Here is a 14,691-nt window from a genome sequence, read left to right on the forward strand (position 1 = left end):
TTATGGACACAGGGATTGTAATGACCCAATTAGCAAGATTAATAGCTAGATGTAATAATTAATAGCTAAGAAATAGTAGATTAATCAAAGAGCTTGGAAAGCCTGAGTTCTGGTATAGCTTGTGAGCTGAGGCCACCGGAGAAGACTTCCTAATTGAGCTTGACAATACAATGAAGAACAATGAACTTTAGAGAAATTGCTAAGTAATCGTAGTATGCTTTGTATGCTTGCTGAAATATGAATGTGTTACAATAAGCATAAAGTTCTATATTTATAGCGAATCTATGAGGGACATATTCCACAAATCACGCCCTCTTAATAATGAATGAATGCCTGTCATAATGGCCAAGTAACGCTTGCAGGGGACCCCGAGATCTTCCGTAACGACTGTCTGCTGAGCTTCATTCCACCCGACCAGTAATCCGAGCTAAAACACGCTTCCCCCGGTTCAAATCTTTCAAGATTGTGAGCTAAGCAAGTCCTGTGCTGCCGGCTAGATGAATTCACCCGGTGTCACATGACTGGTGACTCATATTTGACCTTTTACTATTCCCGCGTGTTCTCGTTTGATACGACCACCTGACAACACTGGTTTTTACCCAATACAGATGTCAAATTAATTTTCGTTAATACAATATGATCTAATATTCTCAGATAAATCAAATCACAACTTGAAATAGATAAGTATCATAACTGAAAGTATTTTTTTTTTAATAGTAATAATTGGGAATCAAAAATGATTTTTTTAAATATTAGAATAAAAAAAAGAAAGAAAGAAAAATGGGGCCCTGGAGGAGAATGAGAGGCAGGGAAGAAGATGAACGTGATGGCTTGAAACAAAGCCACACGATTCTTCCAATCGCATCTCTTTCTTTCTTTCAATTGGATAAAACAAAGATTCTCCTTTTTGCACAAATATTCCCAACTAATGCTCAGACTTCATATTATCTGCTTCAAATGAAAAATACCCATTTCTCTGAAATATACAATCTTGATTGTTGAATTTTATATATTGGTCCTGAAGCAGAAGATGAGAGATTGCTGAACACGGAGATTGCAATAGGCGATGATGGCAACTTTACCTGTCTGTTCAACTACTGCTTCCTCTTCTTCCCATTCAAAGGTTACAACTAACAAGAAGCAAATTAATATGCTGTGTGTTGTTTGCTACCCTATTTAGAAATAATGTTTAAGTTTTTCAGATGACTTTTTCTTGTTTGTTAAGGGAAAGGGAAAACTGTTTTCTGTTTGATATGAGATTGCTAGGTGATTTTGGCACATTTACAAGTTAATCCTTAACTTCGTTTATAACTGTTCACGGGATGCTTCAATTGTTATATTAGTATTAGTGAGAGTTAAAAGTGTTCATTCCTTTCCCATTTAAAAGCTTACAAATGTACATCACACCTAACATGTATGAATCACTTAAATTTGTACAAAAGGGATTAGAGCTAGAATAGCTACAGGAATGCAACTTGCAACTGATCTAAACTATATGCTAGTTTTCATCTATTGACTAGCTCTTAATACATGTTTGATACAATAGATTAACTTCATACAATAATCCTAACCGCCTACAACTGTTTTTTTCTTTTTCCTGAAGTTGCATGTTTGTACTACTTCATATTCGGGAAGATGCAAATTACACTGTTAGATATGAATTAATATTTGCAGAGCCGCATAATTCGTGCCAGCTATTGTGTCCAATGCAAGCTAGTTCACTATATAACTATCTTGAAAGCGTGCTATGTTTGAAGCTATCGATTTTCAATCAACAAAAGACTAAAGTCACAGACACAGTTAGTAGTAATGTTACTCATTCACCCTTAGTTGCCCAATGCTCCACCGAGACCTATGGTGTTATTTCTTTTGAAATTTAAATTCACTTGTTTCCGTGATCCAACTATTAATCGTTGTAGACTTGGAAAGTTTTTGTTAATTTCAGATATGAAAACTTATGCTCCTGCAGATTCCTATCTATGGGGGGTTCAAATCCTTTTCCTCCTGTTGGAAAACATACCAGATGAAATGCAATGTCATGGACTTGGCTAGTTCATTTCATCTTCATGGAGCTTCATTCCGAGGAAAATTGCCTATATCTTTGTACTCAAAGTTTGTACACAAAAGCAATCTGTTCAGTTCCATTTGTAGTTGTAGCCGAAATGTATTTGAGGGTGAATTATTGACTAATCATCTGGGCATGACTAGTGACTCGAGTGGAAATCTGAGATTTGTAGATAGTTCTGTTGGAGCGGAGGAGATGATTGGTTTTAGTAATGACTTGGTCAATATTGCACCAGAGTCCATAACTACCGTAGATCTCACCCCTGTCTCGATATTGGATTTGGATACAAGTTCATCATCTGCTATGGATGTTTTCAATAAGTCAATCACTGATTCACTTGATGAAATTAGCTCGTCTGTTAGAGGTGCTACTCAAGCAGTTGATGATGTTATTAGTAAATTGACAGAAGCCTCTGGTAATGGCGTGGCAGGCTTGAAAGAAGCCTCTGGTAATGGCGTGGCAGGTTTGAAAGAAGCCTCTGGTAGAGTTGGGGTTGTTGCTGTTGATGCATTGAGACATATAATTCTGATTGTTGAGGATTCGGTATCACGACTTGTTGTGTATTCTTATGGGTCTGTGAAGGAGATACTTCCTCCAGAAGTCCAGGATACGCTAAATGTACCTTTAGAGCGTGCAGTGAAGCTTCTTACTCCTTTTGGGACTGCTCTGGGACAGGTATCACTAGTGTTAAGCCTTCTTCATGTTTGATACATCTGCACAACCTTCTGGTTGTTTCGCTTCCTTTTAGATTATCCTGTAGGTTTTTTTTCCATACTTGAGAAATACTTTCATGTTTCTTCTACATTGTGATTAGCAGGGCTACGCTGCTTTGGAGAGGAGTCTTGGCTTGGATCCAAGTGACCCAATTGTTCCGTTTGTTCTTTTGCTTGGGGCATCAACTTCTTTTTGGTATGAACACCCCTCTATTCATTGTTTCCTGTTATTTTCCTATCACAATTAAAGTTCTACAGAAAGAAATTATATTGCTCATCAGATTTCTGCAGGGCTTTTTATTGGATATTGACCTATGGTGGATATGCTGGGGATTTATCTCCCAAGTCAAGTTTTGAGCTTCTGAAAGGAGATAGGAATGCTGTACTCATTGATATCCGGCCTGAGGCAAGGCGTCTGCAGAATAGTTTATTCTGAGACCTTTGTTGTTCCATTAAATTTATCTCAGTAAATAATAATGCTTTGATTGGATACATGGAGAAAATCTTTTAGCTAAACATGAGCAAATGTCTTATATTTTCTGAAGGATATCAGAGAGAAAGAAGGCATTCCTGCTCTTCGACGCGCTGCTCGGTCTCGTTTTGCCAATGTAACACTACCTGAGGTCGGTCGATCAAGTTCAAGGGTTCGATTAAATTTCTTTCTAGTTTCAAGAGTTGACAGCCCTATTTTTCCTTGCTAAAATGTTTTCAGATTGATGGATCTGTAAGGAAGTTGTTCAAGAGTAGAAGAGAACTTGATGACTACCTGCTAGCTGCTGTCATTAGGAACTTGAAGATTGTTCAAGTAAATCCAGTGTTGCATTTTTTACACAACTGTCTTTGTATTTGTTCAAATTCAAATTTTAACACCTGGAAAACAAAAGAACATCTTCCCATATTTTTTCGCTGTCCTTTTATTTAATGCAATAGCTTGAGGAGCAAAGACTCACAAAAGAGCCAATTGGATTTATTTTCTCTTGAAGTAACCTGCACTTACTAATTCATGCTCTTGCTTTCATTCTTAGTCTATTAGTGGTAAAAGATTCTTATGTTTACCTTGCCCATTGACTTTTGATAACTTTTTAGTGTTTTGATTAACACTTCCATTACCCAACCTATAGGACAGCTCTCAGGTTATAGTTATGGATGCTAACGGTAACCGTTCCAAGGGCATTGCGAGGTCACTCCGGAGACTTGGAATCAAGGCAAGTATATTTGCTTAACGTTGATCTCCCCTGTACTTGTCATTAAATATTACAGGTAGCGTCATGAATAAGAATAATGTGAAGAAAGAGGCAACTGTATGGTCTACACATTTTACCTCTGGTACTTTTTAATCAGTTAGAAATAAATGCGGGCATTGGGCTACTTTAAGCTTGGAAAGCCTCAGATCTATGTATGCTCCTTTTGTAACTTAGCATCACACTAATTCTTTACAAATCTTCTGGTATGTATTTGCTTTCCTTTTTGCCTGTTTTCTTTCAGTTATTGTAAGTAAATGTTAATTGGTTATTGCGAATAGAATGATATTCAAATTGTGATGACAATGGACCGATAAATAGGATAATAATCTTTCATGCCTTTGCTGATTTCAAGAACTTACAGTTGCTTATTAAACATTAGGACTTTACATATAGACGCAAGGAAGTGCGAAACTTGGTTTTCAAGTACTGATGCACATTATGTGTTTAAAAGATTGTGATCTTGTATATCCTTCTGAGACTCCAAAGCGTGCCTCGTTTGGTTGATGACTCTTTTTTATTTAATCAACAGAGACCATATTTGGTCCAAGGTGGCTTTCGGTCTTGGGTGAAAGAGGGCCTCCGCATTAAGGAGTTGAAACCTGAGACTACATTGACAATCCTCAATGAGGTATCTCTTGACTTTCTCATAGTGCGCCATGTGATTGCTGAGGCTGTGCTGATCTTCCTGTTAAAAAATGTCAAAAATGAAAGATGTCTTGACAAAAAAAGTAAACTACTGTGAGCTATACAACACGCCAATGAGTATGCAAATCGTCAGCTACTTCTCCAAACCCCAAAAGTAGGGATCAGATACAACCAGATATTTAAAATTATGAACTTTCATCTCTTTCTTTCTAACCAAGGATACCAAACAAAGTGGATGATTGTCTTGTCAATACTTTTTTCCTACTATTTCTGAAACAAGGAAATTGCCAGTCGACAATTGCACGACTTATTGTAAAACAAGCACAATCGCACCCAATTTAGCGAACCACTTGCAGTGGGAAATGTTGTTCAGACTCTTATGAAAATAAACAGCTTGACAGAAACTCATTCTTATCTTATCATCTGGATGGGCGCCACCAGTTGCTTCCCGGGTAACCAAAGTAGAAGCTTTTCTCAGCCGTTTTCCCTTATAAACAGGCTACCCCTCGTTAAGGCATTATAATGCAACTTTATGGTAAAAATAAACCGCTTGTACTGTCAAAAAAAAACCTTCACAGTGCTAAAGAGCATCCCTTCGGGAGATGTAAATCGGTTCGTGAATATATCAACCTCCCGTTCCTTCTAAACTTTGGATTAGGTAACACCATTCTGCTTCTCACTTCGAATGTCTCCTTAACAATGCATAATTCGGTCGCTTCCTGTTGCATGTTGTTGGAATATTTTTGTATTATATGACCATCTATTTTGTGAGCTTCTGTTGCAACTTCCTTTGAAATAGAACGAAGTTGAGGCAACCTGTCCTGATCTTTCTTTAGGGCAAAGTGATTAATACAGTAAACAAGACAAATCAAGGGAGATCTTCTTTTTTTGCCCTTGATTTAAAGATCAAGGAAAAGTATATTTTATTGGAGAAATCAACGGATCTTATCGTTTTTCTGTTTCCCTTTTATTGATTTTGTTAAATCTGGAAGAACTAAAGATGATAGGACAAATCAGATTTCCCCTTTTTGTTTTCCTCTCTTCCCCCAAGGTTTTAATGTGCTTTCTTCACCCATTAGATTGTGAAATATCTACATGTTTTCTTTTTTAGTATTTACTCGCTTGCGGTATCTTCTATTTGAAATTGTGAAAGTAAACAGGAATTCAACTTATTCAAGTTCCCTTTAAATCTTCACTAAGTTTTAATGTGATGAATAATCTTAGTTAACTTTTAATTGTTTTTTTTTTTTGATGAAGTAATTGTTATCATTAGCATCAGGCATCAAGAAGATGCAAATTACAGGTAAAGTTAGAGCTACCTAGTAGCTTCAAAAAGCAAAAATCACCTTGTTAGCTTCCTACAGTCAAAACAACTATCTTAAATACAGTGAGCTAACAAAGTCCAAAAAGTTTTCATGTGAATCTACAGGGGAGACATTTGCCCAACTAAATAAATACAAAAGACAGTTTGCTTTCAAGGTTGGTGTTGGGGTTGATAATCCATCAAAGCATCTTCTATTCCTCTCCTTCCATATGCTCCAAAAAATTGCAGCAGGTATCATTCTCCAAATGTTCTTGATGGTGTTATCAACCCTCCAGCTGCTCCAGCACTCGATAGCATTCTTGATGGTGCGAGGCATAACCCAACTGATTCCAAAAAGTGAACAGAACATGTTCCAAAAATATAATGTAAATCTACAATGCAGAAACAGATGGTTGTTGGTTTCTGCCTTCCCGTGACACATGTAACATCTATTAGCCATATGAATTCCCCTTTTCATAAGGTTGTCTGGGGTCAAGCATGCCTCATAAAGAGCAGTCCAGCTAAAACAGATGACCCTGGGGGGCAGTTTGGTTTTCCAGATTAGTTTCCAAAAACAGAAATCAGTAATTCCATTTTGTTCCATAATCATTGTATATCCTTTCCTCACAGTGTATCTGCCATCACTTGCACCTCCCCATTTGAACTTGTCTGTGATATGCTCATTTAGTAGGATGTCGTTCAATGTGGCTAGAAGCCTGACTAGATCTTCAACCTCCCAGTCTTGAAGATTCCTCCTCAGCGTGATGTTCCAGATGTACCCAATCTTGTTTTGAGTGATGGTAGAGTCAGGATGACAAGCAATCTGAAAAATAGCAGGATAGTCATGTCTTAAGGTTGAGTTTCCCAGCCATTTGTCCTTCCAGAACCTGATTCGCTGACCATTGCCTGCCAAAAAGTGATATTTTCTGAGAACTCTCCCCATAGCCTGCATATATGCTTCCAAACTCCTACCCCATGTGGTGCACTGGTTAGTTTGGTGCACCAGCTGCCTTGAGAACCATGCTTAGCATTAACCACCCTCTTCCATAGAGGTTGATCCTCTTGTGTGTATCTCCAGAGCCACTTCATCAAAAGACACTTGTTTTGGGCTGCCAGATCTTTGATTCCCAAACCACCTTGATGCTTTGGCATAATAATCTTTTCCCACTTTACTAGATGGAACTTGTGCTCACTGCTATTACCTTCCCAGAGGAAATTCCTTCTTATTCTATCCAACTGTTCCAGCACTTTTGTTGGCATTGGGTATAGTGACATGTAGTAAGTGGGAATGCTATCCAGGACACTACTGATTAGAGTGAGTCTGCCTCCCATGGAGAGGTATTGCATTTGCCAGGAAGCTAACCTCTTCTCAAATTTTTCCACCACTCCATCCCATATAGCAGTAGACTTGTATTTTGCACCCAATGGGAGGCCCAAATATGTGGTAGGAAATGTGCCAGTGCTGCAGCCCAGAATTCCTGCTAACTCCTCTAGGTTTAGCACATCATTGTTAATTAATTGTTAAGATGGATCTTGTTTATAACATCTAAATATGAAGAGAACTTTATGCGGTTAGGCTTCTAATTGTATTTTGAATTTCCATGAAAGTTTGAAATATAATTTTTCCTCATTAAATTGAATTTTGACTTGTAGGAGTATAATGTTGATAAGCTTTTAATTCCAAGTAATTTGATGGCTTTAGAGAATTATTTCTAATTTTTATTTCCATGAAAGGGATTGATATTACCCTCTTGTTACTTAAAAGATACATGTTTCTGATAGAATCGTATGGAAAGAACGGTTGTTCTCGAAGAAAAGCTCACATGGAATAAGTATTCTATGTCATTTTATTGGTAAATATTGGATATATACCTAGGGACTGGACTGGAATGGAATTATAAATCTATTGCCTACTAGTAGGGCAGAAGGGGGTTATTTTCAATCATTTGGTTATTTTCAGGAAGCTGAGGCAATTTTTGAGGAAATCAACCCAACACCGTTACAAGTTGTTGGATATGGAGTGGTAAGACTTTCTGTATGTATGATATGCAATTGAAGTCTTATAAAGCATTTCTTTTCTCTGAAGTGTTTTTCTGTTTATTAGTAGTAATTTTTGCATATACAAGAGTTACAACCAGAAGCCTAATTATGTGGTTCTCTATGCCCATCCAATCATCTATACAAGTAGGAATGTCTCGTAAGAACTAGGGAGGTCGTCTGTATCTGGATGATTGGTTTCTTTTTTTGTTTTTTGATTAGCCACGGGTGTCCGAGTCTCTTTGAGCCCCGACTAATCCCGTGGGTGCACAGGCCCTCGGCAAGGAGTTTATCTGGATGATTGGTTTCTCTTTACCTTGAAATTCTTTTTCTTCATACGGTCCACGTGCTCTAACTCCTAAACCTTCTATTTCCATCTTTCCAGCTCCACATGAGTTGTTCTACATTAATGGGCATCTGCCAGATGACGCCAAACAGGTTTAACTCAAGTTCCTCATTTGTGGGTATATGGATAAGCAAATGTTTCACATTCTCCCATTTCCTATATTTGAGAATATTGTTCTGGAGATGCTTTGTCCTCTGTTGGTGTAACCAAGGACATGCTATTCTGCATTTATGGTTTTCTTCTAATGAAATATCTCTTTTGCTGCTATCACTGCCTTGATATCTTGCATTCAAGCCCCAATTCTAGTGGAGGAACCGAGTCTTTGATTCCCTTATGAATGTTCTTAATCTTCCCCTCAGGTTGTTTGGTACAGCCAGAAAAGTGAAACTATTCCTTTCGTCTATTTTTGAGGGTTGAAGAGGTAAAAATGGATTCCAATTTTGCTTCCCCTTCTCTTATACTTCCATTATACAAATAAAACACCTGCTACCGTGCTTTTAGTCCCTTCTTGCAACCGCTCCTTCTTTTACCCTAATGAAAGATGGAACTCATTCAAGCAAGATGGATGGATTTCTCCTAATGAAATATCTCTTTTACTCATCTTCTTTCTGTTCCCCAGTTTGATCAATATTGCTTTCCAACATACAAATTGGCTATCCTCGAATAAACCTTTTGTTGGCCATAATTTTTTATGTCAAAAACTGTAGGGTCACGTATTTAATGGATGTTATCTTGTTTAGCTTGGTTTAAGTACTTCCAATCTAATTTCACTAGCATACTGCTTCGCGCGGTCGTGAAAAAAAAAAATCAAAATACGATTGAATATTAATGTCATAATTTTGTAAAAGAAAATCACACTTTTAGTAGTAAGACATTTTTAATGTTTCTTTTAACATCCTATATACAAAATTCTTTGGCTGAAAAAATCTGTGAAACCGAAATTCATATGAATTAATTAATTTTAACCAGTATTTGTAAACTTGCATAAGAAAAAACAATTAAAAAGAGAATGGTATATAAATAAGACGTTGGTTGTGGCGCTGCCATTCTTTCGCCGATGTCTGTTGGACTCTTTTTTTTTTTATAAGTCTTTTATTAATCTGGTACATATGCAAAGTACAGAGCAGAACTACATAACTAACATCAGTCACACTACATATTACTCCCTAAGAAATATAGAAAATCCAAATAATGATCCATCCTATCTAGAGTACTATTGGAACACCAAAAGAATAGATTTTTGATGCATTTGTTCTTGACTCTAGGAATCTGCATCATCTTTCCTTCAAAGCATGCCTTATTTCTTTCCAACCAAACAATCCACAATATACAGATGGCAATTGTCCTCCATATCTTCTTCAATTCCTCTTTTAATTCCCTGAGCCTGCCAGATCTCAAACAGAAAAAAATTGGGTAAGATCTGGGGCAGGTAGCCTTAACCAGATGTGTTTGATAACAGGTAAAGCCCGAAGGCTGTTCCCGTCCCTGTGGGGGGAGATGCCAACCATCCGTCCGAGATCATACTTGTTCTCTCTTTTTTGTCTGCTTTGTAAGAGAATCATATGAGACTTGAGAGATTGAAGAAGGGAGTCCATCTAACCAAAAAGTAGTTTTTCAAAAACTAAAAATATCTTATTTTTGTTTTAGAGATAATCTAAACATACAAGTTTATAGCTTCAACGAAGTTAATTACATAGAAATCCTTTTGGGTTGTTTCCCAAAATTGGATTACTCTCAACTTATAATTTAAATCAGCACATAGTCAACTCATATACTCTCTACCTCTCAAGGTAGGGGTAAGGTCTGCGTACACTCTACCCTCCCCAGATCCCACTTTGTGGGATTTCACTGGGTATGTTGTTGTTGCTGTTGTATAGTCAACTCATACTAACTCATAATTGTAACATACCGGGAGAAAGTAGAGGGAAATATCAATGATGATCATCCAAGTGGAGGTTTATAACACAAAAGGCACTATTTTTTCTGTCACTGAAAGTCATCTAACTAAAGCTTAGGTAACTAAAATATAAACATGGCCGAAACATACATATTTTGACCCAAAAATCTAATGTGGCGCTCTTAATCATTTAAATTAGGCTTCATAAAAAGGATTAAATGTACTAACCTATTTAAATTCCCAACCCGACTCATGACCCTTTTTCCAACTCGGTTCATACAAAGCACAAACCTTACCCATTCCAGAGCATATTAGATCGCACCTTCTCCCTCTCTTCTCCTTTAGAAATTAAGATGTGCGGAAATAAAAACCTAGCAGAAATACATGCTCTTGAATTGGTGGGGTTTGTGCTTTTACCTATTTGGAAAGTGGGTCCGGTTGGGTATTAATGTGGGGTTAGTACAGAACCTTTTTTATGAAGCCTATTAAACTATTAATAGAGCCACATCAGATTTTTCTGGTTAAACTATATATCTTCCAAATTTTAGTTAGCTAGACTTTAATTAGATGACTTTTGCGTGACCAAAAAAAAAAAAAAGAATAGTGACTTTTGTGTTACAAATATTTACTATAACTTTCCCCTGAGAAAGTATATTATATTAGTATGCTGAAAGTATTTTGCAACTATACATTAGATACCAACCATGAATCAAAAAAGTTCTTATTGTATTATTTAATCTCTTTGAGATAATAGCTACTGGGAAAGATCTATTGACATAGCTATTATGTACAAACATTGGAAAAAAGAAGTTCACAAATGCGGCAGAAACACTTGACGTAATCTAATGTTTTAACAAATCTGAAAATAAACTAAAAAGCATTATAAAGAGCATGATGGAGAAAGAAAAAGCAACATACCTTGAACCAGATGTCATTTTGATGAAGAAGCAGAGGCACGGTGCATGAGACGACAAAGAAAGACAAAATTGGGGTTAACTGTTCCTGGCAGAAAGAAGAGGGAGGGAGGAACGCCAATTAAAGAAGTTAAAGTCTAAAGATGTGATTACTCAGTTTTTTTTGTCTAAAAACGTAGGTTTCCTGTTTTTTTTTTTTTTTTTTTTGGTTTAGAGCGCCTAAACTGGAAAATTTGAAGGAAAAAGCATACAATCTAAGCAAAGATAAATGCAAATCCTGGTCTATGAATGGATGCCACATCGCCTCCCCTAGATCAAAACTTTATATATATAGCCTCTTCAATAAAGAACTCCTTGTTTCTTCCCCATTTCTAATTTTGTTGTTTGATAGATATTTATTATAAAGATAGATAGATATTTGCTTCAGTATAACCTTAGAGCATCTGATGGTTGATTTCGGTCTATAAAGTTTAATGCTTACGAATAATGAAATAGATATGTCATGCTTTTTTTCCTTTCATGTTTACCAAGCCTTGTTCCTATCTTTAGTGATGCAAGAGTTTACACTCTTTTGGTTAACTTTATCATACTTGAAACGTTGTTTGCTTGATCCAATAACTCATGTGATGCACTGTTGGCAGGGTTTGGTAGCAGCAGCATATGCATTAGTTGGTGAGTGCAATTTCTGCCAAATATTCTTTATCTGCATATTTTCTCCAAATATTTAACAGATAATGTTTATTGGAGAAGAACACAGGCTATTATGAAAGTTCTCTTTTGACTTTCAAGTTGGAAGAAATCTGCTATCAATGTTTCTTTTGTCTTTTGGGGGTAGTCGTGTGTTTTGAAAATTCGGGGAGGAGGAGTACTCTCAATCTCTCATTTTTCCCTTGAAGACAAGTGGAGGAAATGAATTTTCTTTACTTCACTCAACTTGCTTACATGGAAGCTCTATGGTATTTATAGAAACTTTCTAGCATATACTTAGTCTAGTACATGTACTTTTATTTAACAATAAGCTTTTACTTTTCCTTGGTTCTATCGGAAACAACCTCTCTGCACCCACAAAGGTAGGGGTAAGGTCTGCGTATACCCTACCCTCTCCTGACCCCACTTGTGGGATTACACTGGGTATGTGGTTGTGGGAGTTGTTTACTTTTTCCTGGTTCATGAACAAAACAATACATGTATCCCAGTGGCGGATCCAAAATTTTCAATCAGGGTGTTCGGAAAAATAACTGAACCACTTGAGCGCATTTGCTCAGGGTGTTCAAGAGTTAATCTATGTACATGAACACAGAAAATTTACCCTAAATATACATTGTAATTTTTTGCCCAGGGTGTTCGGGTGAACACCCTAAGCCTTTACTACATCCGCCCCTGATGTATCCTAAGACTAATACATTTAGTTTCTAATTCATGAACTAAGATAGTTCATGTATCACAAAAATCTAAGAAAACCTTTCCTTCTTCCAACCCAAGGCTATGGTGGAGGCGCAGACCACTTTTCCCTATGGGAACTTTGGGTTTCACGATATTACGGCAGCTTGTTTGTTCTTTAAAATTAAGAATAAAGCAAGATGCTCTATTATCATATTCTGTTTTTAATCTCCAAACTAATTTAGCCTAGTAATATGAATTGCAGTCTCTCCAACTGTTTATCTGGTTTTGATTGAAGTATAGGTTTTCATGTCCGCATAAATGTTTGAGGCTTGAAGATTCTGTCTGCCAGACCTTCCTTTTTTTTTGGTCATGATCTTCATTCTCTTAGTTTTACAAGGAAGCAAGGGAGTGCCTTTTATTCTGTTTTAAGGATTGCTAGTGCATCACTGGATGCTTGTTCTCCTAACTGAAGACACTAAGATTTTTTTCTTTTATTCTCCAGAGTGGGAGAAGACACTACAATATGTTGGAGTTTTTGGCCTATGTCAGGTAATAGTTCTAGTTTTCAAATAAACTTTCTTTAATTTCCTTTATCTGAATACACTAAAAAGTAACTGAAATGAGTGAATAAACTTTTTCATACTGGATTCTGTTGTTGGAAAGCCAAACCAAGATTTCATGATTATTTGTCAAAATTTAATTTCTAAAAGCTTGTTATTTGTTAGATGTTAAGCTGATACTTCATTTCCTAAATCTGGATTTATTTTCTGTTTTTAGACTTTATATTGCCGAATTTCTTCTTACGAGGAGTCAGAAGATTTTAAACAGGATTTGAGGTAACAGCCCGTTTCATGAACTTGAATTGCTGTAAAGTGCTATACATCTTTTACATAGTGTTATATGCTCCCTCCTTCCCAATTTGTTCGTCTTAGTTACTATTTGGACAGCCAAAGAATATTTTCTTTGACCATAATTTTTTCAAATACTTTCTAAATTTTTTGAACTATTAACTTTGTGACTTATAATATTATGTAGTTTCTAATTATGTAAATTTTATTTCAAGAAAAATGAAGATTCTATGTCTGAATTTAGGCCGAACATTAGTTAGTGTGACCCTCGTACTCCGAACTAAGACAAACAAATTGGGACGGAGGGAGTATCGTTGTTTGTTCTTTGAGCGACTCTCCTAAAGTTTTATAAGGTGGAAAAAGTTAAAAGAATAGAAGGTAAAGAAATAGCTAATGCACATATTAATGAATTCTTGTTGTAAATTTGATATCATCATGGTTTTCTCCCAGATCTGGTTTTTATCATTGCACACTGTTGGGCACCATTACGTTGTTAAAATTTGTACATGCTTGTGATATGAGATATTTTACTACGTTGTAACTGCAAATTATTAGCGTCGATACGGATGCTTACTGTGTTCTTTTTCCAGGCAACTTTTGGCCCCAGTTAGGCTAGGAGGCCAGGCAATGACATGGGCAGTAGGCAAGTTGGAAACAAACCGTAATCGTAATGGACTACCAACTTCACCTTCTTCAACTGACGTTCAGAGCAGGGTGTTGCAGGCTGCTGCAAAGCATGAATCACAACCAGATAATGAAGAGATTCAAGATCCATCCCCTGACACTATGGCTTCCGTCAATGAAAACGTTGATCTTTCTGAAGCATAGAGGATTTAAGTATTTCGCAGCTGACTATAATAGTCCAACTGAATGACATGTTGGGATCCATCTTTGTTTAGATGAGATTATCAACCAAATAAACACCACCTTAAAATTTGTATAGTCAAGATTTGAGATTCTTCTTTTGGTAATGAATATGTTTTGTACATTCGTTGGATATACCATTGCGAACGCTATGTTATGAATTTAGCAAAAGATGTCCCTCAATCCGATTCAGTTGCTTTATCTTCTGTTGTGCCCATGGTAACCTTCACATTCCACTGGATGTTTGAGAAGTTGCCTTGACTATTCCCTTTTTTTACGTTATCACCTTTAGGTCGCATCTTTATTGATATTTCTAGGCAAAAACAAATTATAAATAAACGATGTTAAACATACCCAAAAGATGGCCCATGAAATGATGAAACATAAACGTTTTCTGCATTACAGAATGACCTTTAAACATAAATAGTTTTG

At 36.6% G+C, this 14,691-nt stretch overlaps 1 protein-coding gene and 1 non-coding gene across 6 annotated transcripts; one reads left to right on the forward strand and one right to left on the reverse strand.

The window, feature by feature from the left end:
- The first annotated feature begins 790 nt into the window (after positions 1-790).
- LOC132636091 (calcium sensing receptor, chloroplastic) lies at positions 791-14,430 on the forward strand. Of its 5 annotated transcripts, none has more exons than XM_060352776.1 (13): positions 797-1,123; positions 1,970-2,740; positions 2,880-2,974; positions 3,070-3,184; positions 3,324-3,401; positions 3,491-3,583; positions 3,900-3,983; positions 4,552-4,650; positions 7,931-7,993; positions 11,806-11,836; positions 13,050-13,096; positions 13,325-13,383; positions 13,986-14,430. In XM_060352776.1, exons 1-13 carry the CDS (start codon positions 1,067-1,069, stop codon positions 14,221-14,223), a joined length of 1,830 nt encoding a protein of 609 aa, XP_060208759.1. In that variant the 5' UTR covers positions 797-1,066; the 3' UTR covers positions 14,224-14,430. The 5 variants fall into 5 exon arrangements, with proteins under 5 accessions (XP_060208764.1, XP_060208763.1, XP_060208762.1 ...); XM_060352778.1 differs by having other exon boundaries at positions 799-1,123; positions 2,883-2,974; XM_060352780.1 differs by lacking the exon at positions 13,325-13,383 and having other exon boundaries at positions 793-1,123; positions 13,986-14,166.
- On the reverse strand, positions 9,756-9,875 carry LOC132639015 (U6atac minor spliceosomal RNA). Its single transcript, XR_009582063.1, has one exon. It is a non-coding gene; the product is annotated as a U6atac minor spliceosomal RNA (small nuclear RNA).
- Positions 14,431-14,691: the final 261 nt, after the last annotated feature.

This window comes from Lycium barbarum, chromosome 4, assembly GCF_019175385.1.
Source record: "Lycium barbarum isolate Lr01 chromosome 4, ASM1917538v2, whole genome shotgun sequence".
In the NCBI taxonomy this organism is placed as follows: domain Eukaryota; kingdom Viridiplantae; phylum Streptophyta; class Magnoliopsida; order Solanales; family Solanaceae; genus Lycium; species Lycium barbarum.

Excerpts from the sequence above, each read along its gene's own strand:
- LOC132636091 (XM_060352776.1), top strand. The coding sequence starts at position 1,067 with ATGATGGCAACTTTACCTGTCTGTTCAACTACTGCTTCCTCTTCTTCC. Across the intron at positions 3,402-3,490 it reads CCAATGTAACACTACCTGAG|ATTGATGGATCTGTAAGGAA; the intron begins GTCGGTCGATCA and ends AAATGTTTTCAG. Across the intron at positions 4,651-7,930 it reads CATTGACAATCCTCAATGAG|GAAGCTGAGGCAATTTTTGA; the intron begins GTATCTCTTGAC and ends GGTTATTTTCAG.